General features: G+C 34.5%; 1 protein-coding gene across 2 annotated transcripts in view; it reads left to right on the plus strand.

The window, feature by feature from the left end:
- The window catches only part of LRP12 (LDL receptor related protein 12), a 75,511-nt gene that overhangs the window by 21,101 nt on the left and 30,695 nt on the right, over window positions 1–23,715 (plus strand). Inside the window, exon 2 of one of the 2 annotated variants that reach the window (XM_030304087.1) lies at window positions 16,196–16,252. The exons of the other annotated variant lie outside the window; for it this stretch is intronic. Coding sequence (XP_030159947.1) covers window positions 16,196–16,252 — 57 coding nt within the window. The remainder of the gene's footprint in view (window positions 1–16,195; window positions 16,253–23,715) is intronic. 2 annotated transcript variants of the gene reach the window in all.

Below are 23,715 nucleotides of genomic sequence, written 5' to 3' on the forward strand. Positions count from 1 at the left end.
ACCCCAAACAAGATAATAAGGACTGTAGTGGTAATATGCTCATAACTCAGTACTAGCATGATGTACTATGAGAACATCAGGAAGGACTCCTAACTCATTCTACGATTGGTAGAGATCTGTTGAACTGAGTTGAAGGAGTTAGGTGAGTAACTGGTGGGAGTGCACTGGACTGTTTCAGGGAGAGACAACATCATGTTCAAAAATACCAGTTTCAGAAACTACCTCAGCAGCGTTAAAACCAGAATATGTATATGTGAGGCAAAGGTGGACAAGAAGCAGTAAAAGTTGAGGGTGAAGAGATAAAGGAGAGCCAGACTATAGTGGGCCCTAGAGGCTCTTAATACATGTAAGGAGTTGAACCAGTTACGGTTTTATAAGCTGAAGATTAATATCAGACATGCCTTTATTTTTTTTTTATTTTTTTTATTTTTTTATATATATATGGAATTTATTGACACATTGGTTTCCATACAACACCCAGTGCTCATCCCAAAAGGTGCCCTCCTCAATACCCATCACCCACCCTCCCCTCCCTCCCACCCCCCATCAACCCTCAGTTTGTTCTCAGTTTTTAACAGTCTCTTATGCTTTGGCTCTCTCCCACTCTAACGTCCTTTTTTTTTCTTTTTTTTTTTCCTTCCCCTCCCCCATGGGTTCCTGTTAAGTTTCTCAGGATCCACATAAGAGTGAAACCATATGGTATCTGTCTTTCTCTGTATGGCTTATTTCACTTAGCATCACACTCTCCAGTTCCATCCACGTTGCTACAAAAGGCCATATTTCATTTTTTCTCATTGCCACGTAGTATTCCATTGTGTATATAAACCACAATTTCTTTATCCATTCATCAGTTGATGGACATTTAGGCTCTTTCCATAATTTGGCTATTGTTGAGAGTGCTGCTATGAACATTGGGGTACAAGTGCCCCTACAAAGCTGTCATCATCAAGACAGCATGGTATTGGCACAAAAACAGACACACAGACCAATGGAATAGAATAGAAGGTTGAAACCAGACATGCCTTTAAAAAAGGTCTCTAGTAGCATTGTGAAGAAAGGATCAGAGAGCTGCGAGACCAAAAGTAGGAAGCTTGCAAGCTAAGCCGTTTATTCCTACATTTAGCAAACACAGTTGACCCTTGAATAATGCAGGGGTGAGAGGCATCTACCTCCCCTCGCCCTGCACAGCCAAAAATCCATGTATAACTTTTACTCCCCCAAAATATTAACTACTGATAGCCTACTGTTGACGAGAAGCCTTACTGATAACATAAACAGTTGATTAAGATACATTTTGGTATATGTATTATATACTGTATTCTTAAAATCTAGTAAGCTGGAGAAAAGAAAATGTTATAAGAAAATCATAAGAGAAAGTACAGTTACAGCACTGTACTGTATTTATCACCACCCCCTCCAAATCTGTGCATAGGTGGGCCTGAGCGGTTCACAGTTGTTGAACTACAGCCTGTCTTGCTCAGGAGTCAACTGTATTTATCAAATGTCTGCTGTGGGCCAGGCACTATTCTTTGTTTCTGTCCTCGTGGAGCTTATTTAATGTAGTCAAACGGGAAATAAATAGCAGTAACATGAAGGAGGTTTGAAATAGCAGAATTGGAAAGAATCAAGAGAACTTAATAGGTAGTGCCTGAGCAGAGGAAGGGGATGGTAAAGAAGAGATCTGGAATGACTTCCAGGTTTCTGTGTGGACAACTGGAAGATGCTGGTGTCATTCACCACGATGAAGAGTATAGGAAGAGGGACAGACTGAAGACAGATAAAAGGAAATCAGTTTTGGACACGAGTTTGAGTTTATATGTACTATTAAGGTAATACTGAATTCCTGTTCAATAGGAAGTTAAAAGACAACTTTTATGATGGAAATAATAATAGCAGCCCCTTTGTTAGGTGATTATGAAGATTAAATGTGCTGAAACATGGAAATTGCTTAGACCATCATCTGGCAAATAGTACTTCTCATATTAGTCGTTGCTGTTATTTCAAGAGTATGGTCTTTGAGCTAGACAAATCTGTCTAAATCCTGGCAGTGCCACTTACTAGCTGTGTGGCCTCCAGCAGTTCTCTTAAACTCTTTAATTCTCAATTTCTCCACATGTGAAATGGGGATAGTATCTATTTTACAAGGATGCTGCAAGGCTTAGTAATAGTGTATGAAAAACACCAACCACAGTGACTGGCACAAGGTGGTGAGTATGAGGCAAAAATTTGCAGCTCAAGAAAAAGATGCTGATTAGGGGTAGAAATTTGAGATTTATCAACATGGAGGACTTGAACCTTTAAACATGTATGTTGAGAAGGAGTGTCTAGAAAGAGGGAGGATAATATGCCAGAAGATCTCTGAATGGTTGGCAAGGGAGATGATTTGCTAAGAGTATTGGTTGAGGAAGTTGTTTGGAGACTCAAAAGGGAATAATGAAGGATTCCTGTAGGTTTTGAGGGAATAGAAGATAGAGCTGACTAAGGCTTTATTAAAAGGCTATGGTCCCAACATTGAGTATCCAGAAGAGTTGAAACCATGAATTTATAGTGACACTGCTCCTCACAGTTAGGTGATTTTCTCCATCTATCAGAAAACTGGATTTAGATAGAGTTCATATTTCTGAGAATAAAGTGTTTGATAGATGGAACATTGGTGATCTTTGCCTTGAGTTTCAGAAATGCACTAGGGGTAAAAGCTAGATTGAGAAAGTGTTGGGGCAATTGGTAGGTAGGGTAATTCCCTTAGTGAGTGTTCATTCTTCTTTCAAAAAAGTTTGGCTGAGAAAGAAAAGACTAAGATAGGGAAGCAGAAACAGGGAGGTGAACCAGCAAAATAAGTTTTCTTTTATGGATGAGGAAGATCTGACATGTCATCAAGAGGAGACAAAGGAACCAAAAGACTGGAAATATCTGAAGGGAAGGGAAAGAGGGGAACTAATGAGTGACTCCAGGATCCAGAGTGATTTTAGACTTACTGTGTCCTTGATTCCTGTGATAAAGCCTCTGATAAACTTGAGAACAATCTTCCTGAGAAGTGACATACCATTCAGAATGTCATGTTCTCTGGTCATTGATACTACCACAAGTAGAAACAAGGTATTTACTGTTTCATCTTGCAAAAATAATAAAGGTAATAGAGACAACAATATGGATGTTTGATGCAAAAAGAAAAAGCATGGAGTTAATGTCAAGAAAAACTTAAATTTACAAAAGAGACTATGATTTTAACAATTTTGTGTCCTTCTATACATATCTCTACACTGTAACTTGGACTCACAAAATACACCAGAGGTCACAAATTCAAATTCTAACAAAGACCAAGAAAGTAATACAAATGTACTGAGAAGGTAGGGTATCTGGTATCGGTGTCAGAATGACAGTAGAAAGTCATGGGGCAGTTGGTTACCTTAAAAAAAAAAAAAAAAAAAAATGCATCCTTCTCCTGAAAGAGATCAGCTCAGTACGTTTCCATTCAGGAATACATGTAGACAGATGTTAATTAAAATGTTTTCAAGGGAAGACAAGAAATTTATATTTAGTATTTTTAGATGAAAACTCAGTCTTTAATGTTAGAATTAGGTAGATATGGATTTGAGCATATCCCTATGTGGAAGAATCTTGCACAATGTACTTAATCTGAGTCAGTTGCCTCGTCCATAACATGGGGGATAACAGTATCCTTAGGAAGAAGATTAAAATAATAACTCACGAGTTCAGTACAATGCATAATGCTTTATGGACATTGACTGTCTGGTGATCAGTAGTTGTCTGGCTTTAGGAGTGGGAAGGGAGTTGACTGCAAAGGGGCCCAGAGATGGGCCCCTTTGTTTGGATTTTGGAAATGTGTGTCTTGATTATTGTGGTGGTTGCAGAACTGTGTGCATTTGTTAGAACTCATCAAACTGTATACTTGGAATTACTGAACTTTTTGCATGTAAATTAAACCTCAACAAAGCCAATTGAAAAAAAAAAACACATAACTACCTTTTCCTTCTCTCTGTACTTAAGTTTTCACCAACTATTAAAATAGAAATGACATCAGAGGTGTCCAACCTGTTTATCTCCTAGTGTCCCTTTGCAACCTCAGTCACAGGCCCCTGCATTGCAGAAGATTTTGCCTGTTGAGAAACAAGGAAGAACTACCTTTATTTGTCTGTTACACTTTTCTTTTGTACTAAGCTTACCATGTACTGCATTTATCTATTTGGGTACTGTGCCTGTACATTGAGAGAAGCAAGTCACTAGTCACTCTTCAGACTATAATGTTACAATGTAATCAATAAGTTAATTATCTGCTGTTCAGTAATCTATGAAATTTAATAAACCAAGAAAAAATTAGAAGCAAAAACAATATATTGGTATTTCCTTAAATGAGAATAAAACACATAGTAGCACTCTGGGTGTGTGTGTGTTTGTGTGTGTGGGGGGGTGGGGTACAAACTCATCCCAACCCATCCTATGAGGTCAGTATTACCCTGGTACCACTAAAGGAAAACTACAGACTAATTTCCCTTATTTATATGGATGCAAAAATCCTCTAACAAAATACTAGCAAACCGAATCCAGCAGTATATAAATAGGATTATAAACTATGACCAGATGGAATCCTTCCCAGGAATGGGAAGTTCAGCACAGGAAAATCAATGAATGTAATGCACCATATTGATAGAATAAGGGACAGAAACCATAGGGAAATCTCAGAGGATGCAGGGAAGACATTTGACAATAGCCAACACCATTTCATAATAAAAGCACTCAATAAACCAGGAATAGAAAGGAACTTTCTCAGCCTGATAAAGAGCATCTATGAAAAACCCACAGTTAACATCATACTTAATGATGAAAGACTAAAAGCTTTCTCTCTACAATCAAGAACAGGACAAGGGGGCACCCAGGTGGCTCAGTTGTTTAAGCATCTAACCCTTGGGTTCAGCTCAGGTCATAATCTCACAGTTTCATGAGTTTGAGCCTCGCATGGACTCCACACTGACAGTGCGGAGCCTGCTTGGGATTCTCTGTCTCCTTCTTGCTCTACTCCTCTCTCACTTGTACTGTCTCTGTCTCTCTCAAAATTAATCGATAAACTTAAAAAAAAAAACAAGAAAAAGATGTGTACTCTCACTACTCTTATTCAGCATTGTATTGGAGGTTCTAGGCAGGGCAGTTAGGTAGGGGGAAAAAGGCATCTTATTTGGAAGGAGAGAATTAAAAACTTCCTCAGTTTATAGATGTGACATGCTTGTACATAAAAAAGTTGCAAGGAATTCACAAAAAGCCTATTAGAGCTAATAAACAAGTTCAGCAAGGTTGTAGGATGCAAGAAAAAATGTATTACTATATACTAACAATGAAAAACTGAAAATCAAGTTAAGAAAACAGTTCCATTAATAATAGCATGAGGAGCACCTGGCTGGCTTAGTCAGTAGAGCACACAACCTTTGATCTCAGGGTTGTGAGTTTGAGCCTTATGTTGGGTGTAGAGATTACTTAAGAATAAAATCTGGGGCACCTGGGTGGCTCAGTCCGTTGAGCATCTGACTTCAGCTCAGGTCATGATCTCACAGTTTGTGAGTTCGAACCCCACGTTGGGCTCTGTGCTTACAGCTCAGAGCCTGGAGCCTGCTTCAGATTCTGTGTCTCCCTCTCTCTCTGTCCCTCCGCCACTCGTGCTCTGTCTCTCTCAAAAACTAAATAAACATAAAAAAAATTTCTTTAAAGAATAAAATCTTAAAAAAATAGCGTGAAAAAGAATAAAATACTTAAGGATAAACTTAACAAAGTGCAAATCTTATACTCTGCAACTACAAATTATTGTGGCAAAAAATTAAAGATGTCCCAAATAAATGAAAAGATATCCTTTTTTTATGTACTGATGTAATATTTATTAAGAATTAGTGGTGTTGATACTTCCCAAGTTGATGTACAGATTTCACACAGTCCCTATCAAAATCTCAATTCTCTTTGAAGGAATTGACAGACTGATCCTAAAATTCACATGGAAAAATAAGGAATCCAGAATAATAAAAATCTTAATGAGGAAGAACAAATTTGGAAGATCCATGTTTCCTGATTTCAGAACTTACTGAAAAGCTACCAAATGAAGACAGCGTGATACTGGCATAGGAATAGATAGATCAGTGAACAGAATTGAAATTCCAGAAATAAACACTTACATTTATAGTCCGTTGATTTTCAGCAAGAGTGCCAGGATAATTCATTAGGGAAAGAATAGTCTTTCCATCAAATTGAGATGAGACAACTGGTTAACAATGTGCAAAAGAGTGAAATTTGACCCTTCCCTCAACTGCATACAACACTTAACTCCAAATGGACAGAGACCAAATGTAAGTGCTAAAACTATAAAACTTTTAGAAGATAACATAGGAGTAAATCTTCATGACCTTGGGTTAGGAAATGATTCTTAGATATGACAGCAGAGCAGAAGCAACAAAATTAAAAATAGTTGAATTGGACGGGCTCAAATCAAAAACACTGTGCTTCAAAGGACACCATCAAGAAAGGGAAGAGTCAAACTATAGGATGGGAGAAAATATTTGCAAGTCGTATATCTGATAAGAGGTTCATATCCACAATATATAAAGAACTCGAAGAACTGTTCCAACTCAACAACGATAAAAAGATCCAGTCAATTATGATATAGATATTTCTCCAAAGAATATGCAAAAAAAGTAAACACACAACAAGAACCTCAACATCATTTCTCTAAATTAGGGAAATGCAAATCAAAACCACAGTGATACCACTTCATGCCGATGAGGATACCTAATAAATGAAAAGATAGACTATAACAAGTGTTGGTGAAGATATAGAGAAATTAGAACTCTTACACATTGCTGGTAGGGGTGTAAAATTGCACAGCCATTTGGAAAACAGTTTGACATTTCCTCCTAAAGGTAAATGTAGGGTTACCAAAAGACCAAGCAATTCTACTCTGTATATACTCAGGAGAGCTAAAAACATATGCACACAAAAACTTGTACACAAATATTGATAGCTGGATTATTCACAAAAAGTGCAAACAACCCAAATGTTTGTCAACTGACCAGTGGATGGGTAAGCAAAATGTGGTTTATCCCTTCAATGGAATTCTGTTTGACCACAAAAAGGAGTGAAGTACTGGTTCATGGTGCAACATGCATGAACCATGAAAACATTAAACTTGGTGAAAGAAACCAGACACATAAAATCACATATTCTGTGACCCCATTTATATTAAATGACCAGAATAGGCAAACCCATAGAGATAGAGACAAATTAGTTGTTGTTAGGGGCTAGAAGAGGACACAAAGAAATAACTGCTAGGGGAGGGTGGGTGATGAGTATTGAGGAGGGCACCTTTTGGGATGAGCACTGGGTGTTGTATGGAAACCAATTTGACAATAGACTTCATATATTGAAAAAATAAAAATAAAATAAAATACAGGCAGAAAAAAAAAGAAATAACTGCTAATTGGTATAAGCTTCCTTTTGGGGGTAATAAAAACATTCAGCCATGAGATAATGGTAATGGTTGCACAATTTTTGAACATTGTAAAAACCACTAGATTGTATACTTTAAAAAGATGATTTTTATGGTGAAGTATATCTCAATCTGTTATAAGAAGTATAGGTGTATAATTTCTTCCCGTTTTTTTCCTGGAGTTCTGAATCCCTTCATATTTTCATATTTACTCTTGTGACCCACAGGGGTCACAGTTTGGAACCTTTGAACTCCTATACTTTAGTGTTCCTTTCTGGTGTAAATTGTGACTTCCTACATCAGTGATTCAAGCTATTTTAGAATAAAGAAAATTATTTCCATGAACAGTGTTGCTGAGCATCTCAACAGTAGCATCTCAACTATTTGAGTAATAGTTCATTGTCATCATACCCTTATTTGAAGACATTTTAAATATAAAATCTTACTAATATAGTACCGTAGGAAGTTTATAAATAAAAACATTGAGTTTACAAATGTCTGTTAAGAATGTGGTTTGAAAATTATGAAGTACATTTTTATAAAAAGTAATGTTATAAATAATTATTTTACATTTATTTTTTAAATTGTTTTTTAAGGTTTATTCATTTTTCAGAGACAGAGACAAAGCGTGTGTGGGGAGGGGCAGAGAGAGAGAGGGAGACACAGAATCTGAAACAGGCTCCAAGCTCGAGCTGTCAGCACAGAGCCCCACGCAGCGCTTGAACTCACAAACCGCGAGATCATGACCTGAGCTGAAGTCCGACGCTTAACCAACTGAGCCACCCAGGCGCCCCAATTATTACTATTATTTTAAGTGGCAGATAGGTTTAGGCCAGTTCATAAAAGTCTATAAAATACATAATGAATGGCTGTAATTCAGATTGAAATAATAGTTTTAAAACACCAGTAATTAAATAAAGCAGGAAAAATAACTCTATCTCCCAGGGGTTACTTAACTTCTTTTTCCATGAAACATCTCATTATAGGTATTTTGTTCAACAGAATGGAACCTCTCTTCAGAAGAATGTACTGAATTTTTCATACACTTTCAAGGGATTCACAAACGTCTTAGTTCAGCAAACCTTTGAGAAAAGTGTGTGTATTAGTCTACTTGGGCTTCCATAACAAAATACCACAGACTGGGTTGCTTAAACAATACAAATTTATTTTCTCACAGTTCTGGAAGACTAGAAGCCCAAGATCAAGGTGCCATCAGTGTTGGTTTCTGATGAGATTTGATTTTCTTCTTGGCTTGCAGTGCCCTCATATGACATTTTCTCTGCACAGATGGAGAGAGATTTCTTACACCTCTTAGAGAAACCAGTGTTATTAGATTAGGTCCCCACTTTATGACTTCTTTTAACCATAATTATCCCCCTTGTCACATTGGGATTGGGGTTTTAACATATGAATTTTAGGTGACACAATTCAATTTAAAACAGTGTGCTAGTCTGTGCCTTACTTTGACCAGACCAAAAGACGTAATATGTTGTAATAGCTTAAGAAAAAAGAGGAGCACGGGGCTGGCTCAGTCAGTACAGCATGTAACTCTTGGTCTTGAGGTTGTGAGTTTGAGCCCCATGTTAGCAGTAGAGTTTACTGTAAAGAAAAAAGATGGGATTGAGTACAGTCAGAGAGCTTAACACCTAAAGATTCAGAAGTAATTAAAAAAATATTAATATGCCTTCACAACATTGAAATCTGGAAAGAGAGATAGTCCAGAGAGGTTATTAAGATCTCAGAAATAATTTCTGGTTATTAAAATTCCAAACGCAAAAGGAATAAATGGTGAAGAAATCTAAAGAAATTAAGTGGTTGCTCAATGACTTCAGACTAATTAACATATTCCCAAGATAGAAAGGATATTTAACCAAGAATAGATTATAAATATTACTAATGTAGAGAAAATTCAGGATTGAGTTGAACAAAAAACCAAGAATGGCAAAATGATCTTTGAAACATTTGTAAAATAAAGAATAACACAAAGAAATAGAGAACTATTGCTTGGATAGATAGTTAATACTGGTAATGTTTATGTCCCTTCTATCAAAATGTGCTTTTCAAACTGAAAGGATAAGAGTAACCATTTTTGAAAAGCTTCTTGAAGGACAGAGGTGCAAAGATTATAGGAGTTGATTCAAGTATTATGAATAACTTCAAGAATCCTGACTTAGATACTAAAATAATTCCAAGAAAAGAGAGAAGAAAGGTCAGAAGACTGGAAGAGGAAATGCAATTTTGATTTTCCAAACCAGGGAGTGAGAAGCATTAGAATTCCATAAACCAACAACTACCAGTAGTATACCCTAGGGCAGATGATGAATAAAGTATAGAAGAAATAGGAGAATATAGAAGAACATGTAGGAGAGGAAATAAATCTATAAGTTATATGGATTTGGTAAGAAGAAGGTTGGAGAAACTATTTCCTTTTCTGATTGATAATCACACGAGTAGAAATGTTGGAGACAAATGTATGTTAACTTCTACAAAGGTCCAACAAATTGTCTTATAGCCTTTGCGCAATTCAGAAAAATTTGGTCTGGATACTAGAACAATGAACTTGGGTTGTCCCTCAATGTAGCAGGGTCCAGAAAATCTCTAGGCAGAAAGCTAGTGCTATAATAGAGCTCATCTTAATTTGTTTTCCTTTTCTCAGAGATCATAGTCTTATGTTGCCTGTTGTCCAGGTGTCTGAATTTTTTTCACGTGTTTTTTCCACCTTTTTTTGGTTGTTATAGCAGATTTACTGATCCATTACCAATTGCTCTGTCATGAGGAACAGCAGGAGTTCTGTGTCTGAGTTTTTAAATATCTTTTTTTGTTGCTACTAAAAATGGGTCTCTATTTTCTGACTGGCTGTTGTTTGTATTTACAAAGGCTTTTGATCTCTCTATGCTTATTTTATATCCTGCTACTTTACTAATTTTTCATATTTAAATTATTTCTCTGTTGACTGCTTTGGGTTTTCCAAAAAGATACACAATTATATCATCTACAGATAGATGCAGTTTTACGTCCTTTTATGTTTGTAACAGTTTTTCTTGTTTAATTGCATTAGCTAATAGTAATAACTATAGCGGGCACCCTTGTCTTCCATTTCCATTTTTGGCAGAGAAAGAAGTCTCTAGCGCTTCCCACTTGAATAAGAAGCTTGCCAATTTTATTTTGTTTTTGTACGTTTGTTTCTGTTTCACATGTTTTTTTTAAAAATCATTTTCTCAATAGATTGTCAACTCTTTGGGGCAGGGACTATGCCTCTTATGTACTGACCTACAATTCTTTTATTTGAACAGATATGGTCTAAATATTTCTTATGCGTTATGTTCTGTGCTAGTCACTTGGCAAAACAAAACAAACCTAGCTATGTCCCATCACCATATCACACCACCTCCCCCCGAACCCTGCTGCCAAGATTAAGATATGAGGGGAAATACAGACATTACGCAGAAAACACAAGTGTGGGAAATTTTCAGAAAGTGACAGTATTAAAAACTATAGGAGCCTATAGCAGAATGACCTAACCTAGTACAGGAACATCAGGTGATACGTCCCTAAAGAAATAATATTAAAGGAAAGTCTAAAGAGAAGAGACAGCTGACACTTCTCTAAGAGAAATCCAGTATTTCTGAACAGAAGAAAAAAGAGTGGATCACAAGAGATGAAGCTTTTGCAGTAGTTAGATAGAACTGGACTGTGGAGAGTTTAGTAAGCCCTATTAGGATTTTGGATTTTTTTCCTTTAATATGGTAGCAAAATAGGAATGATGTTTGCTTTTGTGTGTATATATATATGTATTTATGTTTGATAACTGCTCTCAGTGCACATAGAAAATGAAATTGTAGGATGCTGAGTAGTATATAAGTTACTTGTAAATGCTGCTTATTAAATTTTAAACCAGTGACTTTCCAACATACAAACTGGAATTGCTGTGGCAGGCGGGTTTTAACTCTGAAAGCCAAGTACTATTTTTTTGTAAACAAGAAATACATTCATTCTGAATTCTTTTTAAAAAGTTAAGGAACACAAACTTCTTAGTGTCTGGATTTGAATTTTCAATTCATCCAATTACTAGCTTTTTGAAAGAATTACTAAATTGCTAGAAGCTTTGGTTTTCTCATCTCTAAAAGGAAGTATTGTTTTAAGGATGAGCTGAGGGAAGGCTTGTAAAGCACTTAGGATTTGGCTGGCACATATCTGTCAAATCTTAGCTCTATTTATTAGCTATTCTTTAAGAACTTCAGTTCTTAAATATAAGCACAAATAAACAGAAAATTACAAAGCAGTAAGGATGCAGACCGTACATTTAGGCATTCTCTTAATGATGACATCCTGCTTATTCAGGTGAGAAAACACATCTTAGGAGAAGTAGTTTATTTAAGGTTCATGACTAAATAAATAGTAGAGTTGGGGATGATTCCGGGGAGTCTGGTTCCACAGCTCCAACTCACCTCCTTATGTGGCCTCTTTTCTAAAGCAGGATCACTTTTGGAAGATTCTTTCTCTTTCATTTGACTGCAGTAAAAAACTACAAAACCATGTTTCGTTTTGGAAAGAAAAATAATAAATAGAGGAGATTGATAACTTTGGTATTTGGTTAGTGGGACTAAAAACAATCTAAGCCATAATACATTATTTCCTGATTTAGGTGATAATAACTTTTTCCTGCTTGAAAACTCTTTATTAGGAGTTATAGTTAATTAGCTGATCCATTAATTAATTAGCTATTAATGTATAGTTATAGAAGTAATGATTTATCAGACCCTGTGTTTTTCTAGTACATGTTACCTCTAAAAGGGACTGCTGTGAGAACATCTAGCATGGCTGCATTTGAACACTGTGGTTATAGTGAGAAGATAGCATATGTACATTCTTCTATGTGTGGAGTTTTCTCTTGGGGACTGATGAGGGGCATTAGGGAGAGTGCAGTTTGATTTGTGGGAGCTGTCTGCTTATAATATCAAAATAATTGTGTTACATAACTGTCATCTTTGTAAAAATACTTTTGTAGAATGGCAGTATATGTAAAGTAGCTCACTTACTTCTAGTGTTAATTATAAGAAAGGGGGGGGCGTGAGGATCTCTTTTGCATGGCTGGTAGGAATGCAAACTGGTGCAGCCACTCTGGAAAACAGTGTGGAGGTTCCTCAAAAAATTAAAAATAGAACTTCCCTACGACCCAGCAATCGTATTACTAGGTATTTATTCAAGGGATACAGGTGTGCTGTTTCAAAGGAACACATGCACCCCAGTGTTTATAGCAGCACTATCAACAATAGCCAAAGTATGGAAAGAGCCCAAATGTCCATCGATGGATGAATGGATAAAGTGTAGTCTGTGTGTACACACACACACACACACACACACACACACACACACACACACACACAATGGAGTATTACTTGGCAATCAAAAAGAATGAAATCTTGCCATTTGCAACTACGTGGATGAAACTAGAGGGTATTATGCTAAGCGAAATTAGTTAGAAAGAGACAAATATCATGTGACTTCACTCATATGAGGGATTTAAGATACAAAACAATGAACATAATGGAAGGGAAGCAAAAAATATATAAAAACAGGGAGCGGGACAAAACATAAGAGACTCAAATATAAAGAACAAGCAGAGGGTTGCTGGAGGGGTTGTGGGAGGGGGGATGGGCTGAATAGGTAAAGGGCATTAGGAATCTACTCCCGAAATCATTGTTGCACTATATGCTAATTAACTTGGGTGTAAATTAAAAAGTTAAGTTAATTAGTGAATTAAAAAATTAAAAAAGAAAAAGAAAGGGGAGGAGCCACCTGGGTGGCTCAGTCAGTTGAACATCTGACTTTTGATTTTGGCTCAGGTCATGATCTCAGAGTCCTGGGACCAAGCCCCACATGGGGCTCCACACTCAGCGTGGAACCTGCTCAAGATTCTATTTCCCTCTGCCCCTCTCCCCTGCTTGCCCTCTCTGAAATAAAATATAAAATTAAATTAATTAAATTAAATTAAGTTATTTATGTTAACAGAAATAATCATTGATTTTTTTTAACTTCTAAATAGGATTTTTTTAAGGTAGAGTAAATGTATGAGAAATTAGCAGTGTCATGTTTTATGTTTTCAGATATTGTTTATCAGTTTTAAAATCATTAATGTTTATGAAATTAAAATATTTTATAATATTTCAAAATATTTATCAGACTTCCATTTATTTACAAAGGTGGGAAATGAACTATAATCTCTTCACCTGTGTTTTTAGGAATACTCCTAAAATTTTTAAAGAAATCCACACCTGTTATAACAAATTCAGTCAATACTGAAGGATAGAAACCGTGTCTTCCTCCTTAATTCCAGTCCCAGGGGTTTTCTTCCACAATTTATATATACCCGTAGACTCTTTAACATATATATAAGTATATATACATATGTATATCATATGCTTATGTAAATATATACATTTAGCTCTGCATACATCATTTTTAGTTAAAATTAGATCATATTTCTAATCAGATCATACTTTAATCTTATTCTGAAACATGTAACTTAATGTGCATATCTTTCCAAGTTAGTACATATAGAATTCATTCAGTTTATTGAATATTTTATTATAAGGTTATATTAGTTTATTCATTTGCATACTGATAGATATTTAAATTCTTTTTTTTTTTCTATTTTAGAGAAGTTTACTAAGCATTTTGAGATAGGTATTATCTTCTCTATTTTAGAGATGAAATTAAGACACAAGGAGGTTAGGTAACTTGGCCTAAATTGCACAGCAAGTAAGTAGAGCTGGTGTTTGAATCCTGGCAATCCAGTTCAGAATCCAGTCTTAAATACTACATTATGTTACTCTTTTCTTTCTGCCTTAGTCTACCTACCAAATTGAGGGGGGAAAAATCAATGTATGAAATATATTTAATATGAAAACTCTCCTGAGGATAATTTAATATGCTACTTTAAGGATATTGGAAACCTAGGGTCACAGATTACACAGTTATAATTTGTGGTTGTTTCTAATATACAAGTAGAAGGTTTGAACCAGTGCTACTCAAATGTTAATTTACATAAAAATCTCTGGGAGTGGGGAGCATCTTGTTAAAATGTACCTTCTGATTCAGTAATCTGGGGTGGGGCCTGAGCCTACATTTCTAGTAAGTTCCTGGTGACGCCCGTACTGCTGACCTGTTTGTGAGTAGCAAAAGTTTAGGCAATTTATACAGACCTTTGGCAAATCGTATTGATTTTATTGAATCAGTTTTTACATCATTTTATTTATGGTACCTATTTTTATAAGTTATAAGTGTTAAATAGGTGGGGGTTTCTAGTTTCAATTCTATGTAGCATTTAACATTGCTGAAAATAAATCTTGGTTTCTGTAGTATTAATGTACAATACTTAAATAACTATAATCAGATTTATTTATGTACTAAATACAGCTTACACACCTTTGTCTCCATTTCCATTGTATCATTTTTAATGGAGGGAAACATTTATTTTCATTTTGAAGGCTATCGCTGTAGTTGAGCTGAAAGGTTGTTTTCTGACTATTATTTTCTTCTTTGATAATAGCATATTTTACACAATTACAAAAGTGAATACTTGTTCAGTGCTATGCGCCACACAATGTATCAAGTGCTTAATTGGCATGATTTGACTTCATCATCATGACCTCCCTCATTTATTCATTCATCAGCTCTTCGAGCACCTGCTCTATTCCAGGAACTGTGCATGCAATTGTGAGCCAAATAAGCAGATTCTGCTCTCCCAGAGCCTAGTATATTGCAGGGTGCTATACAATAATCAGGCAATCACAGGAATGTGATGATTGTGAAAGACAAGTTGTTAATTACCATGCTTGCTATTGTCTCTACTCTTTTCAACCGTCAGAGAGAATTCTACTTTAGCCCACTAACCTTCTCCCACCTAGCTTCCTCCTCTACCCCACTGCAAGAATTCTTTCTCTTACAGCTGGATTCCTGAGCTGTGGTGATGCCAAATCGACCTAATGATTAGAGAGAGACTAAACTTTACAAGTAAAGATGAGCAATAGGTACAAGAAAAAAAAAAGAATACCTGAAGGGACACTGTTCACATTAATTGAAGGAGTAAATATCCTCAGCACTTTAAATGGGAGTTTGAGGTGACCCTCAGTAACTTATTTCAGTTATTTTAATGCTTCCATGTGCCCAACTTTGTGGTAAGAAGTGCAGGAAATCAGCAGATACCAAAATAGGGTGTAATTCTGTCCCTACTCTTAGAACCATTAGAATTGTTGATGAGAAGAGGTTGAAAGATTTAGAAGACAAGGCAAGAAAGACATTATTATTTTTTAAGTACCAACATGTATGACCATTAAGCAGTAAGCGCATTGTGGACTAATTGAGCATGCTCTTGGTGGGATGCTGTTTTGAAGAAGTATGTGATTCTCTTTTCTAATAGTAGTTCTGAGTTCTCTTTTGATAGAATTTTTTTTCCTGATATTAATCAGATCTATAAATTTGATCTTCATGTATATAATACCACATTGTTGTGATTTCCAAAATGTTCTGTTATCCCTACTACGGTTATAATTTGGGGCTTCATTGTATTGTTTTGAAGATTATCATAAGAGATTTTAGTTCCTGAACACTACAAGTAGCTCTATGTAGTTGTATTTCTTTTAAAGGTAGAATCCGAAAAAAACTTTATAAATTTTATCTTGGAAATTAGTTTATTATTGTGTTTAATTTTAGGAAATGGTGCTCTTGCAGAACATTCTGAAAATGTGCATATTTCAGGAGTGTCAACTGGTAAGTCATTTTTTTGTAATGTTTAAATTTCATGCATGACTTATATGGTAAATATTGAAAGCCACCTGGTATCTTACAAAGTGATATTTGGCTATAAAAATTATTACTGCTTTTTGCAGCATGTAATAAGGAATGAAGTAACTGGAACATGGAGAAATTCTCATAAGATAAAGTTGATACTTGCATGCCCCTGGATTGATTATACTCTTCCATACAGACGGCATAATTATTTTTTCTTATAAACATTAAACCAAAAAAAGTTAGCTCGACTTGCATTAGTATTTTCTTTCCATACAAAGTTACATGAAATGAAATTTATTAAAATGTAATTTTGAGTCTGTTTCTAGTATTAGAGCCTTAGAAAAGCATTTTTCTTTATTTTTTTATTTGAGTTACTACTATGCATAAAATTGTTCTTAAGTGCACAATTTATGTTCTTAAAAAGCAACCCAACAACATATTTGTATCCGTGAAATTCAGAAACTTGTTGAAGCAAATGCACTTTTTCCCATTCATCTAAGCTTTTATAACTTAATAATTACGTAAAGGTCTATTACTATTATAGTTTTCGTTCTTAACATGATTTCCACAGCCTTGTTTTCTTTTTTGCTGTGTCAACTATAATTACTTAGGAGAGCAAAATCTTTTATTGTTGCATTTAGTGAAATAGAATTTCTTACCATTGTATTAATTATATTATTATTTCCTTTTAGTTTTGATAAGTTTTATGTGGTTAAAAAAATTATACTTTGTGTATTTATCAATCTACTGATTGATTTCCTCATGTCATCTTGTCCTTTGGTTATTTTTTCCTCAGATGAAGTAAAACAGACAGTTTTCTCTTTGGTTTTATGTCTGATTTTATATTCGAAAACTTAGTAGACTTAGGAGCTCTAAGAGTTAGTTTGCAGAGCCAAATGCATTGACAAGTGTGGTTTTCTGAAAAATGGAAGTGAGTGCCTTAGTTTGTTTCACTGTTCTCTTGTCTTTGAGTTCTGTATGATTTTCTACACATCAAGCAAAAATAAACTTATTTAAAAAATGACTTCAATTTTGTCCCTTTTTCTATTTTGAATAGCTGATGAGAATTACGATTATTTTTCCAAAACATTGAGGACCATGTTAATCTGCCCGGGCTACCATAACAAAATACACAGACTGAAATGGCCTATGTAACAGATATATTTATTTTTGCATAATTCCAGATGTTATAAGTTTAAGACCAAGGAGCTAGCAGGGTTAGTTTCTGGTGAGATCTCTCTTCCTAGCTTACAAATGGCCACCTTCTTGCTGTGTCCTCTCATGGCATTTCATCTGTGTTCAGAGAGGTCCCTAGTGTCTCTTCCTTTTCTTATAAGGACCCTAAGTCCTATAGGATTACATCCCACCCTTATGGCCTCATTTAACTTCATTTTACCTCCTTAAAGGCTCTATTTCCAAATACAGACAAATTGTGCTTAAACAAATGAGTTTGACGGGGGACCCAATGCAGTCCATAACAAGGACTTCAAAGAATTTTTTTTTATGTAGGTTCTAGCTACTGATACTTATTGTATTTGAAATTAAAACTGAGAAATTATTTTAAAATGCATTAATTTATTTTCAAGTAATAGTAATGAATCTATTGCATGTTTACATTAATAAAATAATTCTATAAAAAATGAATTTTCAAGACAAACATCAGTAAGAATTTATAATTTTGCAGTCTTTAAAGAATAGCTTAAGGGAATATAGCTGGATTTTTAGATCTGTAGAAAAAGATCTGTAGAAAAGACTGCCTTCAGTCTTTTAGTATGTTATTTTGTTTGACATATATGAAGACAGTCCAGTCTCACACTGATGTGTAATTGATAAAAGGAGGAGTATTTTTAACAGCCTTGTCAGATAATTTTGAATATTCTTCTTTGCTATTATACCAAAATTCAACAATTTGTAGTTCAAAGGTAGTTTCAAGTGGAATCTGAAACCATTGTAGTGAACTTTTTATTCTCTGTTACAGAAAAACCCAGTTGTCCTTTCTTGCCCTTGGGATGGGATTTTCTTTTACCATGCATTATTTTGTAATATGCAGTAGTAATTTACAAAATAATTGTTTTCTGAGTTTTGCAGATTCATATGGAGTATGAGAGCTATGGAAATTTCGACAGATTTAGTATTAGGCTCAGAATTTTGCTTCATTTCATCAAGATTAGATTCTACTTCATAATTTTTATGTTTGCTTGAAATTAGACTACGAAGCCACTAAGCTTTGATGTTTGTTGGACATCAAAATTACCCTTAAATAGATTCCTATTTGAAAAAAAAATCAGCTTAAAAATTCAGCACTTAGAATATGTAGTTTTGCATATATTAATTTTGTTTATTTTCTTTTTATCTTGTTTATTTTCTACTTCTGTATTTCAGACATATATTTAGAAATGTGTATTCGTTTGCTGGGGCTGTCATAACTAAGTACCATAAACTAGGTGACTTGATAGGTTTATTTTCTCACAAATCTGGAGGCTAAAATCTGAGATCAGTGTGTTGATAGAGTTGGTTTCTTCTGAGGCCTCTCTCTTTGGCTTGCAGGTGTCCATCTTCTCCATGGATCTTCACATGGTCTTTCCTCTGTGTATCTGTGTGCTAATCTCTTCTTATAAAGGCACCAGTCATAGTGGGGCCTGGGTGGCTCAGTCAGTTGAGCATCCGACTTCGGCTCAGGTCATGGTCTCACACTCTGTGAGTTCAAGCCCCGCATCAGGCTCTGTGCTGACAGCTCAGACCCTGGAGCCTGTTTCAGATTCTGTGTCTCCCTTTCTCTCTGACCCTCCCCTGTTCATGCTCTGTCTCTCTCAGTCTCAAAAATAAATAAATGTTAAAAAAAAAACATTTTAAATAAATAAATAAAGGCACCAGTCATATTGGACCAGTCATGAGAGCCCACCCATATGACCTCATTTTAATTTAATTACCTCTTTAAAGATTCTATCTCCAAACCCAGTCACATTCTGAGGTACCAGAGGTTAGGACTTTAACATAGGAGTCTGGGGAGGGTGACACAATTCAGCCGATAGCAAAATGTGTATTTTAATGAAATGTTTATGCATCAAATTTATACATCAATAAAATGCTTAATTTCAGAGGTCAGTGAAACCTTATTAATGGTTTATTGTTTTTCCTGAAGGTTGTTCTTATAAAATCTTTCTTCTATGTAAAAAGAATAATATGAAATCTATTCCAGTTATCCCATTAAAAAAATAAATGGATGCTGTCTCAAAAGGTGCCCTCAGATACAGATTCATTGTGGTTTTGCTTTGGCCAGTGTGCAGCTATAGAAGATGTAATACTTGGTATTACATCTCTGAATTCTGTGCATCTCTAGGTGAAATGAGAGCTCCTTCAGCACTGGTCTAAATGGAGAACTAGCCTTCGGAAGAATCTCTAAATGTAGGACTTGCTTCCCCTTGAGACCAGCAAGCAGCAGAAGCGGCTTCTGCTTCATCCCTGCTCTCATATTACCTCTGCTACTCTCTTTGATGGTGCTCCGTGCTCTTGTCCAGTCTAGTTCCGTGCTTTTTGGAAACTGTACTGACAGTTTTAGAAATAATTTTAATTTGCCTACAGTTAGTGTTTCCACGTAGTTAATTGTCCAAATCAGAACACTTTCAAAGTGAAAAGTAACACTATTTTTATTATTCTAGTACTACAGACAAAACCAGGACTGTCCCAGACTGTGCAGGATATAAGGTCACTCTATGTGTGGGGCGCCTGGGTGGCTCAGTCTGTTAAGCATCCTACTCTTGATTTCGGCTCAGGTTATGATCTCATGGTTAGTGAGATCAAGCCCCATGTTGGGCTCTGGGCTGACAGTGTGGAGCCTGCTTGGGATTCTCTCTCCCTCTCTCTCTGCCCCTTCTTTCCCCCGCTTGCTCTCTCTTTCTCTCTCAAAATAAATAAACAGCTTTTTTAAAAGTCACCCTATGTGTAATGAATTAAGTTTCATTTAACATGTATTAAAGCTCCTGTGGACCTTGTGCCAAGAAGGGTGGGAATAAGAAATGAGTAAAACATTCTTATCTCAAGGAACTTATTTTAACGAAGGAAGTAGATATGTGCAAAATGCACCTGTAATGTTGTATTAATGTAGTATCCTATAGTGAATAATAAGCATATTAATTGAGAAAATGAGTTTATGAAAGACCTATTTACAATATGTAGTGAGTAGTAAATGACAGTATTTTTCATATTTCATTATGAATAGCACTAAGTACTTAATTTTATTTTATTAATATGAATTTTGAGAATTCATATGAATTATAGGAATGATTTAATTTCTGATTGACAGTGTATTTTTGGTTCTTAGGCTTCAGGATAATTTGTTTCTATTTCCAATAATTCTATTCATTTTTGTCTTCCTCCTCCTCAAATCTTTGCCCAGAGAGAGAAGTCTTTGTCCTTTTGCTGGTTCTTATAAGTATTGGCATAAGAAAACATAAATTATAAAAAAGTATATATCAGATGATTTTAAAATGGGGAAGCATTACTGGATAAAATTTTATTTTCTATACATGTTTTATTTAGAACTTTTCATGGTCCAGAATTTTAAATCTGCTTTCATATATACAATAGAGGAAGGAGAAAGACAAATGGTATTTTTGTAAATCTAATAATATGTGAAAATCATGAAATTATATCATATGAACTGTCAAATAATTTAATTGTATATGTTGATAGAGTAGAAATACTATTTCAGTGTTCTTTTTAAAAAATATGTAAATCAAATGTCTCCTGTTCTCCTTTAAATGTCTAAATCTTTAAAACAGCTAACTTAACTGCTCATTTGCATAGAATGAGACATTTCTTAGGTGAGATTGATTAATAACAAAATCTTTACGTAAGTTAAACCAGTCTATTTGACTTTTTAAATTTACCTACTTTAAACTTTATGATCTGTGATATTTATTTCAATCGGAATAATTCTACAAATAATTTGGTTATGCCCTCCCTATTCTTAATTACTTCCAAATCAAGGTTTTTACTTGTTTTCGTAAATTTTACTTACTCATTATGCAAGGTTCATCAAACATTTAGAAAAACATGGAAAAAGAGCAAGAAGATTAAAAGAGTCACCCATTAACTCTGCTTATTAGTATAATTAATAATAGTATTTTATTTCATCTGTCCTTTTTCTGTACATATATTAAAAATAATTGTATATGCATTTGAATTATAACTAATTTTGTCTCTTGCCCTTTCTGTTGAACATTTTATAGAATACATTTTTTCATAACCATTATTTTAATACCTGTATAAAATTCCCTTCAGTGGCTATGTTGTAATGTTCTTAAACATATCGGTGGATTGTTTCCAATGGTTTTTTCCTAGTCTGGGTCATGGTGCAAGCCTTTTTTTTTTTCTAAGACTTTTTTTAGCATAGATTTCTAGAAGTGGGATTAGTGTATTAAAGGTCATAAATAATTTAATTTAGAAACTTTTTGACAGATTTCTTTCAAAAAGGACAATACCAGTTTACACAGCTGTCTGCAGTATATGAGAACACTTGTCTTGGGTGTGATCATGTTTTTCTCTTTAAACTTTTTTCTTATCATATTTCTTTTAAAGTCCCAACCTTTTATTTTCCCCAGACTGTTCAGAAATGTAATTGTTTACTTCTCTTTTTGATTCATGGCTGCGAGTTGTGGCATTGCATAGAATGAGAGAATGAGATTGGCTTTCTTTTATAGTTAGGCAAAACTACCCTGAATTTTAAAGAAGATTTTCTGGTTGCTAATAGGAACAGATGTTGGATCTTGCTGCTTTCTCAAATAGAACGTTTTTACATATGAGGATTAACACATTATTCCCAAGTCACTAGTGATACAGCTTCTAAATGCCTACCTTGTAACATCGGTAGCTGAGGTTAGCTTTGTCTTGAGTCTACTTTACATTTAACTTGGATTTTTTTTTGTCTTGCATTTCTGGGAGCTGAGAAAGAGAATATCTACTTAGGAAATTTCTTTTTTAAGCCTTGTTCATGTTAACTGAATTACCAGAGTATATAAAATAGACTTCAAATATTTTTTTTAACATTTTTAGAAAATTTTATTTATTTTTTTAATTTATATCCAAGTTAGCATATAGTGCAACAGTGATTTCAGGAGTAGATTCCTTAATGCCCTTTAGCCCATCCCCCCTCCCACAACCCCTCCAGTAAGCCTCTGTTTGTTCTCTATATTTAAGAGTCTCTTAGTTTTTGTCCCCCTCCCTGTTTTTATATTATTTTTGCTTCCCTTCCCTTATTCTTATGTTCATCTGTTTTGTATCTTTAAGTCCTCATATAAGTGAAAGACTTCAAATAGTTTTTAAGTATTGTGCTCCCTTTATTTCGTCAGAATTTTTATTCTATTAAAGTCATTACCTTTGTGTTTGTATATTTGCATTTTATAGTTTCTATTATGGTATTCAGAGGCGTAGCATACTGCTGATCCTATAACCCTTTTAAAACAAATAATTAGTTGTGGCCTTTTTAATTAGGATATATTATTTTCTAAATTGCAGTTATTTTGCCTACAAATTAATTAGTAATATTTTGCATTAGTGTTAGAGCACTGTTGTAAAGTGACTTTTGTTTTTAGCTACCATTTTGGGCTTAAATACTGTAATGCAGTATTTTGAAGTTTCCCTGGAAGAACATCCTGTCTGATAACACTTTTATTATCCTAGAATTTTCAGATCTTCCGAAAAGAAATAAAGCCTAAACTCTAATTATTTGATAGCAGTTTATAATTATTTTTTTAAATATAGAGAAGTTGCATGAATAAAGCAGCAGGTGTAAGTGGTCTTTGTACCTTTCATTTGTGATTTTAATATTATTTTCAATTATTCAAGCAAATACTGGACTTCCTCCTAAACTTACTAAAAAGAATTTCACCAGTTCTTTTGACCGGTATTATATGGTGTGTCTTTTATCCATGTTTCAAATGGAGAAAAGAAATAAAGTTTATTATATTTTAGGTGATACTGAACCCATTAGGGTTTTTAGGATTTCAGAATATAAAAAAAATAGAACTTAACGTGAACCCAGGAAACCATCTTTCAAATGAATAAAGTGAGTAGAGAATACAAGACAGAGTTCATTTTTTAAAAAATAATGGACATGTTTTAAGATACTGTTAATTTTTTAAAGTATTGCCTGCCTTCAGAGAATTTATTCATGAAATGCTTTAGCTTCTGGAGTAGAGCATTCCTTGAAACTTTTAGAAAAGAAAGTAATGATAGTAATATAACTTTATGTATTGTACTTTTATATGTAGCATTACATAGTATATAATTAAATATTATTTATGATGTTTTATTATATAATAATATTTTATGTGAAGCCTGTTTCTGTATTATGTAATAATATTTCATGTATTAGCATGTCTTTATTGAACAATTGCATATTAATAGCAGAAAATTACATAGAATAATTTTATATTATATTA

Source organism: Lynx canadensis, chromosome F2, assembly GCF_007474595.2.
Source record: "Lynx canadensis isolate LIC74 chromosome F2, mLynCan4.pri.v2, whole genome shotgun sequence".
NCBI lineage: Eukaryota > Metazoa > Chordata > Mammalia > Carnivora > Felidae > Lynx > Lynx canadensis.